We start from the raw sequence: 24,935 nt of genomic DNA, 5'->3' as shown, positions 1-24,935 counted from the left end.
GCGGCCCGATGGGTGAACACAGAAGCCCATCGTCGAAGAAGTCCGGACGGCCGAGGGAGTTCGAAGAGGCGTCATGTATAAGGTCGGGAGCCGGAGGAGCCCCAAAGGATCAGTCCTCTGCAGACTTCGGCCGGAGGGGCACTTTATACCCAACAGCTGCAAAATGTGGACAGCCTTCAGTATTGTCTTCACTTGCTGCACCAGGGCAACAAACTACTGTTGGTCCGCAAAGATCACCGGTCATGAAGCATTGGGCTCCGCGATGGTCACCGAAAGTGCATCATGTCGTGATGAATGTCGAGCAAAACTGGTAGAAGCATTTTACGCTCTCGTCTTGGCCATAGTGGTCCTCGTAGAAGAGTATATCTTCCCCTTCCTGACACATCAAACTGTTGCTGCCGATCTCTGGCGAGTAGGTCGGTGATAAGCTAAGTTGTAGCACCTAAATGCTGGGTGGCAGGGAACCTATAAGATGAAGTCCTCTTCCTGAAAATTATTCGACGGAGGACTCTCCGATACTTAAATTAATCGGAGAAAGGAAACAGTAAAGAGAGCCAAAAAGTGAGAGCCAAAAACTTGTAATCAGAAAAATTTATCCAGTCTCCCTTCTTACTGCTATATATACAGTAAAGAATGCCGTTACTGTGTAACTTCCATCTCAAAAATACAGGACATCAGAATTATGGCATTTACTAGATGGTTACCTTGTTAACCGCTATTAAGGCTGAGTAACGGATCATTTGTAGGCGACTATTATGCCCCACGACCGTGGATAGCTAATACTCGTGCTGCATAACCGTCGTTTGATCCTTAAATTCATGGAATTAAGATAGTCAGTAAAGTATCGAGGAAGTTGTCAGTCAAACACCAATGGTATGTCAAACTTAGTCGGTCAAATATCGACTTGGACTTCTTCCACCGATCTAAGTCGGTTTAATTTATAATATCGCACACTTAGTCAGTGGGACAATGAGGACAAACGTTAGTTGGCAAATCGATGAGGATCTATCCCAATAGGATTTATAATTTATTCCTTACAAATCTCATCCATCCTCCGTGCATCCTCCCAAATTGGAAGGATCCAGATTTGTGGGCACGAGTGGATGGACAATCTACTTTTTTTCATTCATTCTTTCTAAAATTTTTTGAATCAAATGATAGATGAAAACCATCCATCCTTTTAATCTCATCCATCCTTCTTCTCATGATCCCAACCAAACACAAGATAAAGGTGTACAGAGATATTAGAATTTCAAAAGCGATCCGTGCTGGTGAAACTCACGAGTGTAATGCATGGACCCCAAAAAATAAAAAACACTCTCAAGCAAGATGCACGAGTTATTATAGTCAATCCTCGCAAGCAATCCACGTTGATAAGATGTATAGGTGTTGTAACGCATGAACGAAATGCTTGAGGAAGATGCACGTGCTCTTAATTGTTACTGAGCAATTACATGTGTGGCCTTCTTCTTTACTTGGCAACAAGATAGCCCACTCTGGCCCATATAAATTACAAGGTATAATCGAATAGTCTTCTTTCAGACACACTCCGACAAATGAACTTCTTCTTTTCTAATTCAGATTAGATTCGGCATTAGGAATCCACATCCAAGCATAGCTACCACTATCCAATTTTACTTCTACAACTCGAAGACTGGTAATGATCTCAACTAACTTTGCCGATCTGAGCAAGGATTTTACCAACTTCATTAGCCACCTCGTCAGCTCAGCGCCTAGAGATTGATCCAGATTTCGGTGGCAACATCTATCTTAAGAAAAGAAAAAAAAAATACAATCCAACTTCACTATATAAACAAAAATGCAAACAAATATTAGAATATGGTAGTGAAGGAAATACAATAAAAATCTCAATACCCAGTACACTAGAAAAGAAGATCAGTATGATAGCAAGGAAGATGCAATTTAAACATCACAATCAATTTCTCATCCATCTACAAGATATTTTTTTAATATTCAGTTCAAATTTTATGTACTCTGTTTGCTTAACTTCAAAGATTTGAAGCATTAAAACATAATATATGGTCTATAATTATGTCATGTTTTATTATCTTATCAAAAAGAACATGCAATGGACATGCCTCCCTGCTAGTTTGAAATTATAGACAAGCTTGTGGGAAAGGTTTGAGTTTTCCTCGAAAAAAGAGAAGGCGAAATCGGTCGTAGTCGAAAACATCGGCCCATCCCCTTCCATTGCTGTCAGACCACAGACCGTAATTCTCGGACCGGGCCCATCACGGTTCGGATAGAACCATATCGATCGATCTAAAGAATCTAGTCGAGAATCTAGGCAGATCCCCCGACCCGACCCGGTTCAAGGTTTTGTTCCTTGTAGAAGGAACGAAAAAGAGGGAGGACGTGTGGGGGCGGGGGAGGGGGAGAGAGAGACAAAGCTACGGCACGCTATGGTGTGAACCGTGATGAAGCTACGGCACGGGATCTTGCCGATGCTCAAGAGGAATTCGAACGTGAAGACTCGCCCCAAAGATGGGAGGAGAATGCTGCCAATGGGTGCTTTGATGTTGTTTTCATCTTCGAAGAGAAGGTTTTCGATATGACCATTGAAGGTTGGTTCTTGGACATTTTGCTCTTTACATTCCCGCAATCTTTTTCTTAAAAAATTTAAAACTTGATTTCAGCGATGCCTTTGAATCGCATTCATCGCTGTCTTGGTAAATTTGTGATTTCTTTGATTTTCTTGATAAACGATGTTGTTGGGTATAAAATACCCCCGGCCAAAGTTTGTAAAAGACCGATCCTTCCAGAACTTTTCCGGCTTTCGACTTTGTGTGGCGTCTCTATGAACCCCCTCGACCGTTCGAGCTTTCATAATACCGTCCGGACTTCTCCGATAATGAGCTTCTCCACCCATCTACCGGGCCGCTCCAAAGGCTCTCTGGACCTCACTATCAGCCGACCTTCTACAGTGATCAACTATTCTCCGAACTTCCTTCAGACTTCATCGATATCCGAGCCTCTTCGGTAACGAGATTTCTACAGTAATCAGACTCTACCCAAGTTTCTACGGAGGTCGACCACCTTCAGGATTCCAACCGAGCTCTTGCGAGAGCCAAACTTCCACTACGAGCAGTCTACTCCGAACTTCTACCGCAAGCAGTCTACTTCGAATTTCCACCGCAAGCAGTATATTTCGAACTTCCAAAGTGAGTGGTCTACTTCGGACCTCTACTGTAAACGAATTCCATCCGAGCTTTTACTGTAAACAAATTTCTTCCGAACTTCTATCATAGGTAGACTTCAGTCGAGCTCCTACGGTGGATGGATCCCAGACGAAATAGGCTCCACCGGTCAGGTCACTGCTTCGAGCTCCCACGACAACCGATCTTCGACTGAGCCTCTACAATAAGAGGCCTCCTTTCAGCCTTCTGCAAGTATCGGACTCCGTCCGAACTTCCATAGTGGATGGATTCTGGACGAGCTTCTACAACAGACGGGCTCCAGCAGCTGGACTTCAACAACGCCATCCAGACTTTCACAAGATCCCCAGACTCCTCCAGCGGATGAACCTCCCCTACACCATCCGAAGTCCACCACCGGCCGACCCTCCGCCAGATTCTTCATGAAACCGAACCTCTCCTACGGATAATGTTCAGACGAGCTTCCACATCAGACAAATCGCAGATGGACTTCTTTAGCAATCGGACTCCTACTGGGCTTCTTCAACAGGTGGTTCCTGTCCAAGCTTCTACAGCAGATGACTCCCGTCTGCAGCACCAACGGCACTCCACAACCGTTAACCCATCAACAACTTTGGGAACATCCGAGCTTCTCCCAAATTGCAGGGACAGAAAGTCATTCCGCTCCATCAGACATCCCAGCCGAGCTTCAGCCAACAGACTCGAACTCTCTGGCAAGTCACGACAATGGCCACTACCCCACTCCACTCCCTGTAATAGATTCCACATGGTCCCACCACTCTCTGGCAAGTCGCGACAACAGACACTACCCCGCTCTCCACAACAAACCCCACGCAGCTCTAAACCGCCCTCTGACGTCACTACTCTCCGCAACAAACTCTGCATGGCCACGAATGGCCCACTACCAAGCGGTTACGGACGTCGCTGTCAATCAGTTATGCTCCTCCATCTATAAAAGGGACCCCCCAGATACGTTATTCCTTAAGCTCTGAACTCTATCTCAAAACTTTGCTAAAATTTTCTCTCGAGCACTCTATTTCTATTGAAGCAGAGTACTGACTTGAGCATCGGAGGATCTTGCCAGAGCACCCCCAACTCTAATTTAGACTTTCCTTGCAGATCCCGACGGTGGTCGCGGTCATCCCGACTCCAGCTTCTCCGACTTCGATGGAATTCTGCACCAATAGAATTGGCGCTAGAGGAAGGGCCCTGTGTGTCTTCGCAGTACCCTTATTCTTAAAGGAGTGCTCAACGGGACTGACTCCGATCATCTTCTCCGGCACCCTTTTCTCCTTCTCCCTCCAGATCTCCACCTGATGCCTCCCCGAAGGGCATCCACCAGGCGATCTACGGCCTCCGCGGTCAGATCTCAGCGAGCTCCGCAAGATCCGACCTCGTCTCCAATTTTTCAGGCTCCTCCTCCTCCGGCAACGACAGTCGGCATGGAGCAGTTCGACCTGCTGGTTCAGTAGGTCAAAGATCTTACCGAAACAGTGCAGGCCATGCAGCAGCAGCCACGGCAGCCGCAGGCATCAGTGCGGTTGGAAAGAGCATCGTCGGAGTTTCAGAATCCGACAATCGGATGGGCCACTTGGGCAAGTCGCCCTGTCTTTCCCGAAAAAGGGAAGCAGAAGGCGGAGAGCCTACCATCCGACCCCGATTCCACCCCCAGAGAGTCCCTACCTCCATTCCACCAGAAGACCCTTGAGATCCGCAGTCGAGAAGACCTCCTGAATTGAAGACTCCAGGAGATGAACCGGTGGATCGAAGAGCTCCGCCATGCTCCCCCTGTTTATGGTGAGGACATCTGTACTGACCCTCCTTTCTCCCAAATGATAATGCAGGAACAGATCCCGTCAAACTTCAAGCTCCCCCAATTCAAGAGCTACGACAGGACCTCAGATCCGGTCGACTACCTGGAGGTCTTTCGGACAATAATGCTGCTCCATGGTGCGCCAGACGCTATCCTATGCCGAGCTTTCCCGTCAACCTTGAAGGGAGCAGTCAAAAATTGATACTCAGCACTGAAGCCGGGTACTATCTTCTCCTTTGACCAGATGAGCCACCAGTTCGTTGCTCATTTTGTCAGCAGCCGACGTCCCCGGAGAGGTTCAAAGTCCCTCATTAACATCAAGCAAAAAGAGGGAGAATCCATCCAAGCTTACGTCAACCGTTTCAACATCGTCGCGTTGGAGGTCCGGAACTCAGACCAATCGGTTGCGATGGCCACCCTGAAGGGCGGCCTTCAAAAGAACAATCTTCTATTTTTCTAGGAGAAGAAGTATCCCAGGGACTTCGCCGATTTACTGGCTCGGGCCGAAGGATATGCCCGCGCAGAAGAAGCCTTCAAGATGAAGGACGAGGAGACTACGAAGGAGCGACAGGCGGGAGGTTCCAGCAAGCCCGCGGTTGAAAAAGGGCCGAGTGAAGCTCAGCCACATTCTCGAACTCCCTCCGGACACAAGCGTGTCCAGACTCCTCCCTGGGCCCGTAGGCAAAGAAGCCCTAACCACAGAGTTCGACGGGACTCTCTCCCGGGAAGATTTCACAGCTACGCCCCTCTCAACGCATCGAAAACCCAAGTGTTGATGGAGGTCAGGAAGCAGCTGCCGAGGCCGGAAAGGATGCGCACCCACTCCGAAAAGTGCAACCCTAACAGGTTCTGCCTCTACCATCGTGACCATGGCTACGACACGGAGGAGTGCATCTAGCTTCAAGACGAGATTGAGGAGCTCATCAGGCGAGATCGGCTCAACAGATTCATTCGACGCCGGCCTGAGGGTAGGGAAGATCGGCCAAGAGCCCTGCCACAACTGGAGCCACCAAGGAGAGAGGGCCAGCCTGAAGATCGGCCTCCAATTGGGATCATCAACTCCATCTCTGAAGGACCCCGACGGGGGACGGACCTTCCGCGACCATGAGATTCGAAAAATCTATGAATGTATTGCCAATAACTTTGCCTCAAATAAAAATCCTTTTTCATATTTGTATATCTTCTTTTTGGCTTGAGCTCATAACAACAAGGAACAGCTCCTTTCGACAATCGAAATTAAGCATGTTAGGAACAGGAGGACAACCTCATTCTAACATGAGCAAAGTCAAAGACCCGATTATTTAAGATCGGATGGGGGGAGAGGTCCTTACAATGGTCCTTATGTGCCCCCACAGCCTTGTTAGGAACAGGAGGAGAACCTCATCCTAACATGAGCAAAGTCGAAGGCCCGATTATTTAAGACCGGATGGGGGGAGAGGCCCTTACAACGGTCCTTATGTGCCCCCACAGCCTTGTTAGGAATAGAAAGAGAACCTCGTCCTAACATGAGCAAAGTCGAAGATCTGATTATTTAAGATCGGATGGGGGGAGAGGCCCTTACAACGGCCCTTATGTGCCCCCACAGCCTTGTTAGGAACAGGAAGAGAACCTCGTCCTAACATGAGCAAAGTCGAAGGCCCGGTTATTTAAGATCGGATGGGGGGAGAGGTCCTTGCAACGGCTCTTATGTACCTCCACAGCCTTGTTAGGAACAGAAGGAGAACCTCGTCCTAACATGAGTAAAGTTGAAGACTCGATTACTTAAAGATCGGATGAGGGGAGAGGCCCTTGCAGCGGCCCTTATGTACCCCCACAGTCCTGTTAGGAATAGAAGGAGAACCTCATCCTAACATGAGCTGAAATTGACTATTGGGAATAAGAGGAGAACCTCGTCCTGACACAAATAAAAGCCCAGTCGATCAAGACTGGGTGAAGAGGAAGACCTCCTCAACGGCTCCTCTATGCTCTCACGACCCCGTTAAGAGCAGAGGGGAAATCCTCACTCGAACACAAAAAAAAAATATAAGGGGAGATGAAAAGGAAAAGTGACGAACTACATCAGTGATAAGTGAAAAATAAACTACATCAAAGACACAAGGGACCTCGTCTCAATGAGGAGGGATACTCCTATCAAAAAATTCTCAGTCACTAAAAGGGCACTCGACACAGGTCGAGAAGAAATCGACTTTCTCAAAATAACGAGAAGTTCGGGTCTCCAAGCTCGAGCACCAGGAGGAAGCGTCAAACTCAAATAGCCTCGGAAAGACCTACGGCCACGAACAAAAAAGGCAAATCAACACGGCGACAATCGGGAACTTTCAAACAACGCCGACGCCAAACAAGGCGGAAGACAAAAGAAGTTCGGTAAACAATGACTCAAAGCAAGAACAGACGAGAAATCACAAACAACGCCGACGCCAAACAAGGCGGAAGATAAAAGAAGTTTGATAAATAATAATTTAATACAAGAATGGACAAGATAATGAAATTTTTTTTTTTCATTTTATTAGTGAAGTATACATTACAAAGCCTTGAAGGTCAAAAAAGAGAAACAACAAAAAAAAAGAAAGGAGCTCTAAGGAAGCCCAGCTTCTTCCAACTTCGAGCTCTCAGTTTCGGTCCTTATTAGGGATTGCCTTAAGTTTTCAACCTCTTCCTCTAGTTCCATCTTTCTCAGCAGCATATCCCGGTACATCTGGTGGAACCACCGACTCTCGCCCTCCGACTCTCGAAGCATCTTCCTCAGGACCTCTGACTCCGCCTCGACATCTTTGACCGCCTGCTGCTCGTGGACAAGCTGAATCTTCAGCCGCTGCAGTTCGGCCTCCTCTCGTCCAAGGGCCGCAGATAGTTCTGCTAGGGTCCCCCTTAAGGAGCAAAGCTCGTCAGAGCCTTATGTAGAGGCAAGCTGGACTCTCTCAGACAACTGCCTCCGAAGGCGGGCAACTTCATCGGTCACCATCTGGAGCTTCCTTCGGTAGTCCTCTACTTGTCCACTCTAATCGACTCGGTAGACATTGTAGTTCGTCTCAGCGTCCTGCAGCTGCTTCTGAAGGTCGAAGAATTTCTTTGACCAGTCTCAGTCGCGGTCGGCTTGGATTGTGAGCCAGGACGAACTCCCTTCCAACTGGCCGATCTTCTCCCGTGCGGCCGCCAGCTCGACTTCAAGGGAGTTGATCTTGGAAGCCTGAGTCCAAGATCGGTCGCTGGCACGTTTCCAGAGTTCCTCAAGCTCCGTTGCAAAGTCGGCCTTCCTCCGGGTGTATCCCATGAGACCCTTCCTGTGGAGGTCCTGAAAGCGAGTAGCCTCTGCAGTGACTTCCGAATGACTTTTTCTCAGTCGATGAAGTTCGTCTTCCAGCTTCTCGGACTTCTTTGTCAACTGACGAACTTCCCTTCTGAGGTCTCGGATCATCGACTTCAGAGGAATCCCCTATGGCAGGGGAAGGGCTTCGACAGGGCACTGTCGTTGGGAGGTAAAAGTGCCACAACTCAAATTAGTACAATAAGACAAAGGAGAAGAAAAAGAATGCAGAAGGAAGAGAAAAAGGGGGAGGGCCCTTTGTAAAGAAGAATCCAATTTTATTGATTAAATAATTTTCAAGTACAGGAGAATGAAAAAAATCACCACAAAAGAAAAATACAAAGCTAGAGGTTCCGGACCTCTGGGACAGAAGTGGAGGGGCTCGGCGTCCCCGAAAGATCGACAGCGGCGGCCGCAACAGTCGATGAGGTTTCGACTGGAGGAGGACCGGCATCAGCGTGCCAAGCACCAAAATATCTGGCAACCACCGAGTGCAAAAATCGAGGGGGGCAACTTCGACCGTGAGAATTTTTCTGTACTCCCTTCATTCGGAACCTGAACTCGGGAGTAGAGGGACTGGTGTTGGGTATAAAATACCCCCCGATCGAAGTTTGTAAAATACCGACCCTTCCAGGACTTTTCCGGCTTCCGACCTTGTGTGGCGTCTCTCTGAACCCCCTCGACCGTCCGAGCTTTCATAATACCGTCTAGACTTCTCCGACAATGAGCTTCTCCACCCATCTACCGGGCCGTTCCAAAGGCTCTCTGGGCCTCACTATCAGCCGACCTTCTACAGTGATCAACTATTCTCCGAACTTCCTCCGGACTTCATCGATATCCGAGCCTCTCCGGCAATGAGATTTCTACAGTAATCAAACTCTACCCAAGTTTCTACGGCGGTCGACCACCTTCAGGATTCCAACCGAGCTCCTGCAAGAGCCGAACTTCCACTACGAGCAGTCTACTCCGAACTTCTACCGCAAGCAGTCTACTCCAAACTTCCACCGCAAGCAGTATATTCTGAACTTTCACAGCGAGCGGTCTACTCCGGACCTCTACTGTAAGCGAATTCTATCCGAGCTTCTACTGTAAATAAATTTCTTTCGAACTTCTATCACAGGTAGACTTCAACCGAGCTCCTACGGTGGATGGATCTCAGACGAAATAGGCTCCACCGGCCAGGTCACTGCACTGAGCTCTCACGACAATCGATCTTCGACCGAGCCTCTACAATAAGAGGCCTCCTTTCAGCCTTCTGCAAGTATCAGGCTCCATCCAAACTTCCATAGCGGATGGATTCCGGACGAGCTTCTACAACAGACGGGCTCCAGCAGCCGGACTTCAACAACGCCATCCAGACTTATACAGGATCCTTAGACTTCTCCAGCGAATGAACCTCCCCAACGCCATCCGAAGTCCACCACCGGCCGACCCTCCGTCAGATTCTTCATGAAACCGAACTTCTCCTGCGGATAATATTCAGACAAGCTTCCACATTAGGCAAATCCCAGATGGACTTCTTTAGCAATCGGACTCCTACCGGACTTCTTCAACAGGTGGTTCCTATCCAAGCTTCTACAGCAGATGACTCCCGTCTACAGCACCAATGGCACTCCACAACCGTTAACCCATCAACAACTTCGAAAACATCCAAGCTTCTCCCAAATTGCAGGGACAGAAAGTCATTCCGCTCCATCAGACGTCCCAGCCGAGCTTCAGCCAACAGGCCCGAACTCTCTGGCAAGTCACGACAATGGGCACTACCCCACTCTACTCCCTGTAACATATTCCACATGATCCCACCACTCTCTGGCAAGTTGCGACAACGGACACCACCCCGCTCTCCACAACAAACCCCACGCGGCTCTGAACCGCCTTCTGACGCCACTACTCTCCGCAACAAACTCTGCGCGGCCACGAACGGCCCACTACCAGGTGGTTACGGACGTCGCTGTCAATCAGTTATGCTCCTCCGTCTATAAAAGGGACCCCCCAGATACGTTATTCCTTAAGCTCTAAACTCTATTTCAAAACTCTGCTAAAATTTTTTCTCGAGCACTCCATTTTTGTTGAAGCAGAGTACTGACTTGAGTGTCAAAGGGTCTTGCCGGAGCACCCCCAACTCCGATTTAGACTTTCCTTGCAGGTTCCGGCGGCGGCCGCGGTCATCCCGACTCCAGCTTCTCCGATTTCGGTGGAATTCTGCACTAACAGATGTTATGATTAGTTTCTTTCTTGTATTTGGGGACACATTGTACTGCATATTTGGGAGATTTGTCTAAAAGTTCTTGGAGTGAGATCGGGATAATTGAGAATCTTGGCCATCATATAAGTTCTTATTCTCGAGAAGTTGACAACCGGAAATCAATGATCTCTCATGTCCCATTTACCAAAAGAAATGAGACTTTTTAGCCACATCAAAAATGTACTACTGTTTTGATGGTTGGAAAAGAAGAACTTCAAAGAGGGCCACGAGTAGAATTGAAACTAGGTTTCCTTAATACTTTCCAGATGGAATCTTCTACTGATCATGTGTCCCTGATTTGAGCTCCTTATTCATGATAACCAGTCCCCTTTCTAACCAAACGTCTCTTGTTGCTAGTGCTAACAATGCTAAACGTAGATAATCACCTCATTTTTCTGCCAAATCTTGATCTGTGTTTTTTCTGGCCATAGTGTAGGAGATTAAGTATATCAATAGTATGATTTGCTTTTATATGCAAATATAAGCTGACCTTGTTAAAAGCCTGTGTATTTGAGTATTCTTTGTAAGTTAACCTTTCTGTCATCAAAAATGGTTGTGCTTTTTCAGAAGCACCTGTGAGATGATCCTTCAGTCATCTTACATCAGTTTCAGATGTTCACTTCATGTATATTCTTTTGGTCCATCAACTAAAATGTTAAAAAGCATGTACTTGATAAAAAGGTTGTTTGCATGTTTTCCTATTCATTTATTTTCTTTGCTTTTTTTGGTTTACAGAAGCATACTAGTGTTGTGACTGCTGGATTGAACTTGGGAAGATCTAAATAGTCGGGAGCATACATTGATGAAAAGTGTACTTATAATCAATTTGGATGCAAAAAGTAACCATGAAGAAGCTTTTGTTGGGGCCAAGTGCTTTGGATTTATGCCAGAAGGTATGCAGTGCATGCATACATGCATATGAACATATTATAGAAGTGGGTCCTTTGATTATTATGCTTGTCATATTGAGATTTAGGCACTTGATTTGTTATCCAGTCCTCAGCCTAACCTAAGCCACTTGGTTATTTGGCTGCGTGGCTTAACTAATGCCCTTAATCTTAAGGCATATACTTTTGTGTGTCAGTTTTAGCCATTCAATTGCATTTGAATGTGATTTATCATGCTTCTCTCTCTCTCTCTCTCTCTCTCTCTCTCTCTTTGATTGGCAACACATTAAACTGATTCTTTTCCCCCATCAGGGTATGGTGGGTTATGTGACAATGATTAATTGGGTGAGCCTAATTGACGAGCTTGAATGAACTGTCATAGATTTTGGGGAGATGATGTATTTTCTTTTTCCCTTTGTTATGTGGGTTTGTGGATGGGTGGAAGATGATGCAAAGAGCATGCCTTTGTTGCTATCTTCTTGTTGTTCATGTAAGCAAACATATACTTCCGAATATACATTTAGCAAGTTCTCGGTTGAATTTCTAGTCAACCTTGTTCCCTTTGAAGTTTGTTCACCCACACTGTGCTTCAATAGGGTCATCACTTGACTTTTCTAAGGTCTGTGAGGGGAATAGGTTTAACTTGCAAAATGTTTGTAGCCTAATCCTATTTATCAGAATCAGTTTAAGCATGCATTAAGGATATCATAGGCTAAAAACAAGCTTGGCCCTACCCACCTGTAATAGTGCTTAGGGTTCTCATAATTGATATTTACATCCTTGTTCACTAATTTGTTTGCCATTTGGGACTAGAAACAATAATGTTAAAAACAAAATGTATAAAAGATGTGGCAAGCCTATTAATTTTGCATTCCTATGGTTCCACCTAAATTTGCTAACATTTAGCTTGTGACATGCATCAGGCTTGTGAAACCATTGAGCAAGTATTGCTATTACAACTCTAACTGGTAACAATGTGATTCAAAAAATCAAGTTTGGGGAGAAGGACTAGTTGTTAAAACTACACCCATGAAAAGGAAAAGAACAGTCCTTGACTCTGATAAAAGTTTCTGCCTAACTTCAGTCTAATTTTAGTGATATGAGAGAGAGGAGACAAGAGAAAGTGAATTGAAGGAGATAAGCAACAAGATAGTGTTTCAAAAGTAAATCAGTATCGATCCACATGAATAGTGTTTTTTTTTTTTAAAGTGTTCTTGTAGTAGAATTTTGTGAGATACCTAGACCCTGTTTTCATGCCCAAAAATACTAGAGTACTTCCTAATACTCTGGTATTTTTGAGCCCCAATATTAAGAAATACCATATGGTGTTTGGAAAGTGATTTTGGAGTATGAAGTATAGATTCCATACTAGAGTAGTTTCATAATCCGCCCAAACCAATGGAAAAGATATTCTAGCATTTATTGGTCCTTGACCTATCGCATCCCTTTCCCCTTTACGTGCTACTTTTCCTTCCTTCTCCACACCTTCCTCCCTAGGGTATCCAACCCATGTCGACAATGCTAGTGACCTCCACCAACCGTGCAACAGCATTGGCAGCAATAATGGTGAGTCTTCTATCTCTTTCTAATTAAGGACATCTTTAGCTGGACGGATATTTTCTTTTGTGATTTAGTGTAGGGAAGATGAATCCCTCTGACTGTATTGGGCCCTCTTGTGTTTTGGTTTAAAGAACCTTTTCTCTTCATTTTTCAATTTTTCCCTGCACTTATTTCTTTCGCATGTATTTCTGTTTATGGATTGCCAAAGAAACTTTAAATTTCAATTTTTGTGTAAAAATACAGTTACTAATGTTAGCATAAGATGGATTTGTGGATTTGTTAATTGATTTATCCTACTACAGTTAATGCAATTTTATCAAATCAGCTCATCAAATGTTACTGTTTTTTTGGAAAATAAGATCAAAGATTGAAATTAACTTCCATAGTTGCTTGTGTGCTGAGGCTTATTAGTGGATGTATGGCATACAGAAAACCTACCATGCATTAGTAGTGTATGATTCAACCAAACTAGATTTTTGTCAAACAGAAACAATGGATGGAAAGAATGTTGAATCATTGTTGTTCCATTTCTGTTGTTTCAAACTTGAAGTCATGCCAAAATTCACTAAATTAGTTGGTAAATCTCCTTTAAAGTTTTGGCTCATCCAGATCATGTTTATGGTGCAGCTTGAAGCAATAGATTGCTGGGAAGATGCAATAGATGACATTGTTGCCACTTTTGAGAAGCAGCACAAGCAAAAGCTCTTGTCTAGCATTTCCTTCTACTAGAAGTACATAGATGCAGATTATCTGGGCATATTTCAGCTTTTTAACTCAAATCTTGTGCCATGCCCTTATTATTGAGCATGTGATAGTTATAGTGTGATTTACTATTTCATCAATATAGATAGATAGATAGATAGAAAAGATCATAATATACACTATATCAATCAAACATGAAATGGACGGTAGGAATATAACAAATGAGTAAAAGTACATCATAAATTTTATAATTTGCAAATCCAAAAAACTGATCTTGATCTTGATACTTTGAAGTATATATGTTATAGAGAAAGAGAAGGGGGTCGTAGATTAGGATTTGGTTGAGTGGATTTTCATTCAGATCCGGTTAGGCAGATGCATCAAGTGGTTAAAAATTGGATAATTTAAATAACATAAAGTAATACATGCCATCATAAGAATCATAATTATAAAAGAAGTCATGGTAGCAGGGGAGGCAGTAACTAGCACGGCAACAATTCGCAAAACATGCAGTCTGATTTTTTGAGGTTATGAAATTCAGCAATAGATCATTAAGTATATTATAAAAAAATACTTTATTATATTGCAAGAATATAATTCAAAAAGAAAATATTCTAGCATGTGTTATGTCTATATTTAGACAATTCACTGAAGATGAACAATTGTATTCAATTTCCTCCAATATTTTAGAATTCATAGAATGTCTTGTGATGATTGTTATAGTTATTTTTGTTTTTCGTTGTATCTAAATTTTGATCCTTATTTCTTGTTTTTCTCTTCTTAATGTAGAATATTATATAAATAATTGAAAAAAAAAGTTTTATTTTAAGAATAATCATGAAGAGAAGAAAGTACATACTGAATCATAATTTAACATTTTTACTAGTACATAAATTCTGTTTGTTAGACCTACCATGTAAGACAAACCATATGATGCAATGAAAGCATGACCACATGAGTTACAACAGCTTGAATCATCGCTGTGGGATCCCCATCGTCCAATTCAAAAAAGATGTAACAAAAGTTACAATAGGTGTAGGGGAAATGCAGCAGTTTTCGTCTCAAAATTTCTAGGGCTAATAAAAGGGGGAGAAATACAACAACTTTAAACTTAACCAATAACCATCGTCCAATCTATTATCTTCATGTGGTCAGTTTAATTAATTAGCATTTTGTCAATCAAATTTTAGAACTTTTGATATCCACATAAAATGGATGTCTGCATTGTACATCAAATCTCTCATGGATGGGGATTATCCTATGGTATGGAATTAAATGAAAGGTCTCCTTCCTCTGTAGCTTTTATGATATACTGTTTCATCTCTCTGTGGTTTGTTGGTTGTCTCACATGCTTTCGTTTGTATCTAATTGGTACCAATCAGGTCGGTTCTTTCTTTCCTTTAGCCATAGTTGTCAAATCAAGATTCGACTTGTGAATCGCCCATGCCTTATCTTGAATCGCGAATCGAATCGTGACTCGAATCGTAAGATTCGGTAACAAATTTAATTTTTTTATAAAATGATAGGAATCAGCAAAAAATCAAAATTTGTATAATAAAATAATTTAAGAAATATTAAAATAAAAGTATAATCAAAATATATACCTATTTATTAATTAATGAACACTCAAAAAGCATAGGTAAGTTTAAATTTAAAATACTAAGTCTAAAACATACACAAATATCAAATATTCATATGCGGTGTGCCCTTCAAAAAAGTAAACATTAAACATTACTAATTTACTATTCACTCAAAAAATTAAATAGAATCTTCAATCATCATAATTAGAATTAAGAACTATTGAAAAATTAAAGAAATTTAAATAGAAGAAATAGGGAATGAGAGAGAGAGAAGTCTATGGATATCGAATTACTGATTAGTGGCTTTTGAGTTTGATTCAGCCTTAAGACTCCACGAACCACAGTCCACTTGGACCACTTGTCTCTCTCAATCAAAGAGAGAGAAGTCCATGGAATAGGGGCTTCGGGGCTTCCTCAAAGGGGGAAAAAGAGAGAGTGCGACGAACCAACAGCGAAGGAAACAGGCTACCAGAGGACCGACGGTGAAGAGGAACAGGGAAGAGAGATGGAGAGAGCAACGGGGGACTCATGTGAAGAGGAAGATGTCTTCCTCTTGTCGTCGAAGCCTTCGAAGCTCGGAAAAAAAAATCGCACACACTAGTAGAGAGAGAAATTGAAGAACATAGGAGAGAGAGAAGGAGAAATAGGTTTGTTTTTGATTTCGATTTCCTTCTACGAATATTTTGAAAGCCGAAATACCAAGAAATTTGGACTCTTCGATTTTCAAATATAACGAACAAGATTTGGAAAAAAAAATAATAAACAATATGCTGGAGTTAATTTGAAATTGAAAAAAAAAGAATGTTGGCCAGCTTCTACAGATGCTTCTCATTGAAATCCATGTTTTTGGCGGATGATCACAGGTGAAAAGCCAATTCCAAATGTGGATATGTGATTTATCAAAGTAATAATGCCAGAAATAATTTTCTACTACAAAATTCATGCTCTTAGTGCTGATTTTTAGTACATCTGTAATCGTGGATTATTCAGATGGTGTTCTAGGCATCCTTTTCTTCCCTCTTGCTAATGAAATCCTAGTCAAGTCTTGTTAGGTTTATGCTTTGCTATCCAAACTTCCATTTGATTGACATTATATAACAATAACATGTGAATTATGTCTGATGCAGAGCTCACAAGAGGCCCGATATCTATGACTAGGGATGGCAAAATTAACCCGACCCGATGGGTATACATCCTACCCGAACCCGGTCAAACCCGAAAAATAGGGTTTGACTGAGTTTGGGTTCGGGTTTGGGTAAAACCCGAAAACTATAGTACGGGTATGGGTAGGGTATGGGTAGTGCTATTTTCTATCCGAACCCGACCCGAACCTATGGATATGGATAATATCCGAACCCATATCCGAATATATATATACATATACATATACATATATACATATCCGAATATATATACATATACATATATATATATATATATATATATATATATATATATATATATATATATATATATATATATATATATATACACACACACACACACACACACACACACACACACACACATATATACACACACACATATACACACACATATATATGATCTCTCTCTCTTTCTCTCTCTCTCTCTCTATATATATATAATTATATATATGTATGTATGTATATGTATGCATGCATATATGTATGCATGTATATATGTGTGTGTGTTAGAAGTGTGTATGTGCGTATGTATGTATGTATATATATATAATTGGTAATTCTATTTTTGATTGATAATATGCATAAAATTATTTTACTTTTTTTTTTGTATAGAATGGATGGGTATGGGGCGGGTATGGATTGGATATGGGAAAATGGATTACCCACGGATATCCCCGAACCCGTTGGGTACGGGGATGGGTATCTCTTTTCTTACCCGATTGGGTATCGGGTAGGATTTGGGTATAGGGTATTAAGTTCGGGTTTGGGGATGGGTAGTATACTATCCGACCCAAACCCTACCCATTGCCATCCCTATCTATGATCGAGGTTGCTTGAGAAACTTCCAAGAAGCATTTTGCATGGGGATAAAACCATCAAGAAACAAATTCCGTGCCCATGTACAAGAGGAAGTCATGATACCACCACCTTCAGCCATTTCAGGGGGACAGAAGATGAATCATATGGTGACATGCGTCTAAAAGCTGAAGATGACCTTGAGATTGGTGGGGATCTAATGAAGATCTCCCAAAATGGTAGCTACGAAGATTTTGATGAGGAGATTGGTGGTAGAAAGAGCAATGGGCTTCACAATGCAGTCTCTGAGTCTGAGCTCATGTCAGGTTCGGAGTTGCAATTACCCATCACAAGGTCTGAGGTAAGGCTATCAAGCTGGAGTAGGAGAGAAGCAAGCTGGGAGATCTCAACTAATGCTCTTGCCACAAATTTTGGTTCACAGAAAGTGGAATGTCAACAGAAAGGAAAGTACACCAGCCAAGTTTGAATCCGGTTGATATGTTGAAGACTATCAAGGAATTAGTCGATGATCTCCTTTCTGAGGAAAAAAAGACAGAAAAGAATGTTAGGGCCTTCTTGTAAGTGGGTTAGCTTCTTAGGTACGACGAGTTCCAATTGTTCTAGAGCTAAGATGTAAGTCCTTACCTGCCTTCTCATTAGCTTGATATTTGTGCAGAAGCTTTTTTCAAGGGTCTCTGTGATCTTCTGCTGAAGGCATTATTCTTTCTGTACAGTGCTACTTCTGTATTTCTCAAATATTAATCCATAATTTTTTTTGCTTTCCTATTGTTCCTTGCTTGTAGTTTTTCTTGGTACAAGAAATATGGCTGCTGAACTGGACGTGTTTGGGCCAGTGATTCTAACCTGCTTCATTAGGAGGACTTGGATTTAATTCATGTGTCCTCTTTTGGATTTTGGATTGGTAGTGTTGTTGTTCAGCAAGGAACTGATCCCTATGCAGGGATTTCCTTTCTTCTACTCTTCTATCAAAATGTCTCTCTGTTTTTTTTTTGGGAGGAACCTTCTATCAAGCTCTCATCCATCAAGTAGTGAATACTTATCCATCACACCTATAGAACTTTTCTAATTATCTACTCCGTCGGGCCAGATTGGCGGAAATAACAAATAGTGTGTGAATAAGAAATATTCTAGTCCTATCCTTTAATTATAAGTGATTTCACATACATAACTTCTCTAGGGCAATTGTTGAAACTTGTGAGGGGCGTACCCCACTGAACTGAACTGAACTTTTTTTGGTACTAATCTTCTTTGTTTAGAGAAAATCACGTCACAAATAGTGTGTGAATACTGAATAAGAAATATTTTAATCCTATCTTTTAATCATAAGTGATTTCACATGCGTAATTTCTCTAGGACAATTGTTGATAACTTGCGAGGGACGTGCCCCACCGAACCTTTTTTTTTTTTTTTTGGGTACTAATCTTCTTTGTTTAGAGAAAATCACATCACAAATAGTGTAAAAATACTGAATAAGAAATATTTTAGCCCTATCATTTAATTATAAGTGATTTCACGTACATAACTTTTCTGGGACAATTGTCGATAACTTGTGAGGGGTGTACCCCACTGAATTGATATATTTTTTGTACTATTGGGGGAATTTGGAGTAGACCGATAACATGAAAAAATTGATAGATATTCAGTCCATTAAGCCCATGCCAATATGCCTCAGCCGCACCAACAGTCGATCATAACTCGCTCGTCCAAATTTGACAATTTCAACTAAAGGCTGTCCGATTAAATATTCGATCCTTGATCGGCCAGCATTTAGTCCAACCCCTGATCGTCCGATTTTTAGTTCCAATAGCTACTCAACTAGCACGTAGGATCGATTTATGATCAAACAACTTCTTCTCCCCTGACTATTAGTCGTTTGTAAATTTTGACGACCTCCAGTCGGATAAGACACAGTACGATTTTGAGTCAGCGGACGTGCCTCTCTTTTACTCTCATTTGATTTGTCAGTAGTATGGAATCTCGACCATCATCTTGTATTCGATCCCTAATCATGTAATACCGACCTTTGGTCAGGTAGTATCTTTGACCGATCCCTCATCAAGCGGCTCTTGGCGCCAATCTTTAATCGTCCATAATTTGATGTTGACTCCTAGTCGGTCAGTATACAGTTCAAACTCATCATCGACTAATACCGAGCCCTGATCGACCTGAACCGACCAAATCAAAATTCAAAAAGCTAGCGCCATTTGGATAACAATCATCAAGGAGCAGATAAGGCAACCATGATCTTCATGACACGAAAATCTCTCAAATAGTTGGCATATTACGCAAAATCTATCTCAAATCTCGTATAATCATGCCAGTCCACCTGTGACTATGACTTCGACCTTCGTCTATAAAAGGAGATAAAAAGATTAACCCCAGGTATGCAATAATTTTAAGCCCCACGGTCCTCTATTTGTTGGTTCTTCTAGCTGACTTGAGCATTGGAGAGTTTCTGTCAGAATATTTTTCGATCCGAACTTTTTGCAGATACACCATCTGGAGGCTCCTGTTCACACCTGCAACTCCAGCGAATACGGCGTCAATGAACTTTAGCACCAACATGTACTAATCTTCTTTGTTTAGAGAAAATAACGTCACAAATAGTGTGTGAATACTGAATAAGGAATATTCTAGTCCTATCCTTTAATTATAAGTGATTTCACATACATAACTTCTCTAGGACAATTGTCGATAACTTGTTAGGGGTGTGAAAGGATTGGCTGAGGGATAATCGAGCATATCTCGATCCATACAGCATAAAAGCACAGTGAAAATAAGATCATTTTGTAAAGAAAAGATAATTAGAACAAATGTAGAACATAAAATAGGAAAGATAATCAAACAATAAAATCAAGAGAAAAGAAAGTACATCAGATTTACGTGGTTCGACCTGATTGTTGGCCTACATCCACGGGCAAGACCTCCTCAACATTTTTCTATTAATAATCCATGGTACAAAGAAGTACAAAATTTGAGAAGAAAATAAGAAGCTCATACAGACTCTCTTTTATAAAAGAAAAACACTCTTTTTCTCTCAAAAGAGTCCCACATCACTCTAAAAATTCATTGTTTTTTTGCTCTCGGATCTCTCTATTCACTATTTACAAGCCTCTGCCTGTGCCCTTTAAATAGAGCTCGGAATAATGAGAGAACTAGCCCAAACCGCGATAAAAAAGGACTCCATTTTATTGTTGAATTGGAAACTCTGAAGCCTGCCGTTGGATCTGCATCGCACGGTCCAAAAAGCACATGAAAACCAGCTGAAACACACCCAAAATCAATTGGAGAATGCCATCAACCGTTCGATCAAAATCAGGAAGAAGAGGAGTCGACTGATCACACCTATGATGTGGGCCACCACCACTTTACATGGTAAAGAGGGATATCAGCCGTCCGATCGCGTGTATGGCGAGCTTTCGTCTGTTGGATGGTGCTCAGATCTGGTGAACCACCGATGGACCGTGCCTGATCTATGAAATATTGCATGCACTGATCAGCCCCGCACCACTTGGGCTTGGGCCATCGCTTTCGTGCATGCGCACCCATGTGCGTGGACGTAGGCCGCTTGCTCGTGTGCCCATCCACTGGGCTGAGCTCGCGCGTGGGTCTGGGTCGAGCTTGGCCTGGCTATTGGGTCTGGGTCTGGATTGCTGCTGAGCATGGGCTTCAAGCTAATAATTCTCTCACTTGAAGACATGTGCCGAACTTACAAGAACGTCATTCCTAGAGGCCTTGCCAACCTCCCACTCCTCATGTAGCTCCAAGATCGAGAGAAGCTTTGCTCCAATTGAACTTCCCTCGAGTCATTGATTTTATCAACACATCTGTTGGATTTGCATCTGTATGAATTTTCAACAATGAGACTAGACCATCATCAACCACATCTCTCACCAAGTGATAGTGAATGTCAATATGCTTCGTCCAAGAGTGAAATGCCGGATTTTTCGCCAAGTTCAATATGCTTTGACTATTACAATTCACCCTCATCACATCCTATTTCACCTTGAAGTCTTCAAAAAGCTTCTTGAGCCAGACAGCTTCTTTACATGCATATGCCACTGCAATATACTTTATCTCTGTCATTGATAATGCCACTACTAACTGAAGCTTAGACTCTCAGCTAATAGCACCGCCGTCCATGGAGAACACAGCCTATGGTAGATCTTCTCTTATCCTGATCTCCTGTAAAATCAGAATCCGCATACCCAATGCACTCCAAACCCACTGAACCATAACGGAGTGAATGATCAGTCATCCTCCTCAGATACCAGAGGATCCACTTTACTGCTATCCAATGGTCGCTATCTGGATTCACTATATACCGGCTCACAACTCCCACTGCTTGTGCAATGTCTGATCTTGTGCATACCATGACAAACATAAGGCTGTCTACTGCTGATGAATATGGTATCCAGGCCATATCAGCCTTTTCTGCTCCATGCTGGATGATTGCTCTACTGACAGTTTCAACTGAATAGAAAATAGGATAGACACCGACTTTATATTCTACATATTGAAGCACCGTAGAACTTTCTCCATACATCCTTTTTGTGAAAGCCAGACCTTCCTATCCTTCCTCTCCTGTAGCACCTTTATCCTGAGTATTTGGTTCACGACTCCTAAGTCCTTTATCTTGAACTTCTCAGTCAACTGAGTTTTCAGATCTGATATCCGACTCCCACTATTCTCTACAACCACCATATCGTCGACATACAACAGTAAGATACAGAAGCTTCCATCATCATAACTGCAAAAATATGCACAATGATCTACCTCCAGTCGATCAAATCTCAAACTTACAATAAAGAAATCAAATCATTTGTACCAACACCTCAATGTCTGTTTAAGACCATACAACGATATATTCAGTCAACAAACCAACTCCTTCTTGCCTTTTTCAACAAAACTTTTAGGTTGCGCTATATAGATCTCCTCCTCCAAGTCACCATGCAAGAAAGCTGTCTTTACATCTATCTGCTCAAACTTCAAATCCATGACTGCCACGATTGTCAGAACAATCCGAATAGGAGTAAGATGAACCACCAATGAGAAGATCTCATCAAAATAATTTCTAGCTTCTGAGTATAACCCTTCACCACCAACCGCACTTTGAATCTTTTCACATTTTTATTTGTATCATTCTTTACTTTATAGACCCACCGACATCTGATCGGACTCTTCTCCTCTGGTAGAACTACAAGTTACCAAGTCTTGTTTTTCTAGAGTGACTCTATCTCCTTCATAGCATAATGCCACTTTCCAACATTAGTGGACTCACATGCCTCCTTGTATGAAGTTGGCTCGTCCTCTTTTGCCAAAGCAACATAAACACAAACATAATTTTCAGAAGGAATGAAAGAAGTGACATAGTCATCATATCTGACAAAAGGTCTAATGACCCTCCTAGGCTGCTCAGACTCCATTGGTGGCTCATCCAGTGAGATAGCATCCTCAGGTGATTATGGAGACTCCGCGCCCAGTCCATCGTCGTTCACTTGTGCTTGTTCTACTTGCACCTCATCGCCTGCATCAAAGAACTCAATAAAAGTAATGATTTCATCATCTTACTTTTTCTTGATGTCTTGAAAATATTCTTTATTAAAAATAATATCTTAGCTAACAATGATCTTGTGGGTAGTAGGGTCCCACAATCGATACTCCTTTACTCTTTTAGCATAGCCAAGAAAAATGCACCTCTGAGAGTTCCTGTCCAATTTTGTCCTCTTCTCTTTTGGAATCCACATATATGCATCACATCCAAAGACACAGAGATGAAAATAATTTACTGACTTGCCACTCCAAAGTTCTATTGATATTTTCAACCCAAATGATTTTGTCGGTGCTCGATTGATTAAGTAACAAGCCGTGCTTACAGTCTCTATCTAAAAGCTCTTGTCAAATTTTGCAGTACTCATCATACTATGGATTCTATCCATGAGTGTTCTATTAAACCTCTCTGCCATAATATTTTGCTGTGGTATCTCGAGAATCATAAGTTGTCACCAAATTTTATGTTCATCACAAAACTCCTTAAATTTCTTGGAGCAATATTCTCCTCCATGATCAGAACGTAGGCATTTATTTTTCAAATTTTTTTCATTTTCTATCAGAGCCTTAAATTTCTTGAAGGTTTCAAAGGCATCAGATTTTTGCTTTAGAATATATATCCAAGCCTTTCGAGAATAGTCATCAATGAAGAAGACAAAGTAGGAACACCCACCCAATGCTCTATTAGACAACTCCCAAGTATCCGAGTGGATTAGCTCAAAAATTTTTTTACTCCGCTGCTATGATAAAGAGAAAGAGATCTTTCTTTATTTATTATAGATACAATCTTCACAAAATTCCAATGGCGCTGACTTGCATCCCAAAAGAAGTTCCTTATTTAATAATAATTATAGCCCACACTCGCTCATATGTCTCAAATATTGATGCCAAACCATCGGAGATATCATCTTTGTACTTGCTACTGCTGTCTTTCCCACCTGAGTCTCGCCCACTAATTTATAAAGGCCACCTATTTGTACTCTCCTTATCACCACCAAACACCCTTTGGATACATTCAATTGATCTTTCTCCCTGATAAACTTTAAGTCTTGCTTACAAAACTTTTCAAATAATAGTAGACTCTTGTGAAATACAAGAATATATCGTACATTAGAAACCATCTGAGCTATACCATCAAATATCTTGATCCGAACATCTCCTACTCCAATCACAGGACAAGTTGTATTATTTTCCGAATAGATAACTCCTCCATCTCATGATTTATATGTATGAAACCACTCCCTAAAAAGAGTCATGTGAAAAGATGCCCCCAAATTCAAAATATAATGACGTGTGAGTTTGGATCTCTCTAATGCCGTCAATACATCTTCGTCATCTGAAGTAGCTGAACCAGTTTCACTTTCTGCTACATTGTCTTAAAATTTTTTCGATTCAGATTTTGTATCAACTCTTTTAGCTCGACAATCTTTCTTTACATGCTCTGATTTTTCATAATTCCAGCATTTCATCTTCTTTTTGTCCTTGGATTTAGATCTTGTCTTTCCTCGATCACCACGTTTCCTTTTCAAAGGCCTGTCTCGTGCTACCATGGTCTCTGCTAAAGAGCTTCCTTAGCTAGATTTTCACCTCATCTTTTCTGTAAGCAATAATGCAACAACTAACTCCATCTTGAGAGTTTCAACGTGACTCAAGTTCATAATAAGATTATCCCAAGACTTCGATATAGAACTATTGAAAAATCGGATAAGCAGCATGTGTAAATTTCAAAAATTTTGAAAACAGGCAGCAAAAAATAAATCGGGTTAAACTCTTTAACCTCACATGCAAGATACCAGATCTAAACCTATCCAAATTCAAAAAAAGTACATATTATAAATTTAAAATTTAAAAAAAAATTATGAGATCGGATCTCATTACCTTTACGCTGGTAGAAATTCATCGCTTTCAATGATCTCGGATTCGTAGGAAGTTTAGCCGCACACTTGTTTGACCTCTATGGGCATCCACCGGGATCGATCTCGAACTTTTTCTTCTTGTATGAGATTCTTCTTCTCAAAAAGAACCTTGATCTTGAAGACTTTGATCAACTCTTTTGATCTCAACTATGAAACCAACTCCTTTGATCTGCAACCTTTTCTTTCTCTTCTCGATCTTCAATCTCTAAATTAGCAACCC

At 41.9% G+C, this 24,935-nt stretch overlaps 1 protein-coding gene and 1 long non-coding RNA gene across 2 annotated transcripts in view; one reads left to right on the top strand and one right to left on the bottom strand.

Moving 5' to 3' along the window:
• Positions 1-2,410: 2,410 nt before the first annotated feature.
• LOC105038365 (uncharacterized) lies at positions 2,411-13,895 on the top strand. The gene is made up of 3 exons (XR_830716.4): positions 2,411-2,585; positions 11,274-11,431; positions 13,613-13,895. It is a non-coding gene; the product is annotated as an uncharacterized lncRNA (long non-coding RNA).
• Positions 13,896-22,711: 8,816 nt separating this feature from the next.
• Positions 22,712-24,935, bottom strand: part of LOC140856470 (uncharacterized) — a 42,379-nt gene continuing 40,155 nt past the window's right edge. The window contains exon 8 of the mRNA XM_073253822.1: positions 22,712-22,776. Within this exon, the coding sequence (XP_073109923.1) occupies positions 22,712-22,776 (65 nt within the window). The remainder of the gene's footprint in view (positions 22,777-24,935) is intronic.

This window comes from Elaeis guineensis, chromosome 1, assembly GCF_000442705.2.
Source record: "Elaeis guineensis isolate ETL-2024a chromosome 1, EG11, whole genome shotgun sequence".
Lineage (NCBI taxonomy): Eukaryota > Viridiplantae > Streptophyta > Magnoliopsida > Arecales > Arecaceae > Elaeis > Elaeis guineensis.
Note: the sequence above shows the minus strand (reverse complement) of the source record. Positions and strands in the feature narration are given on the sequence as shown.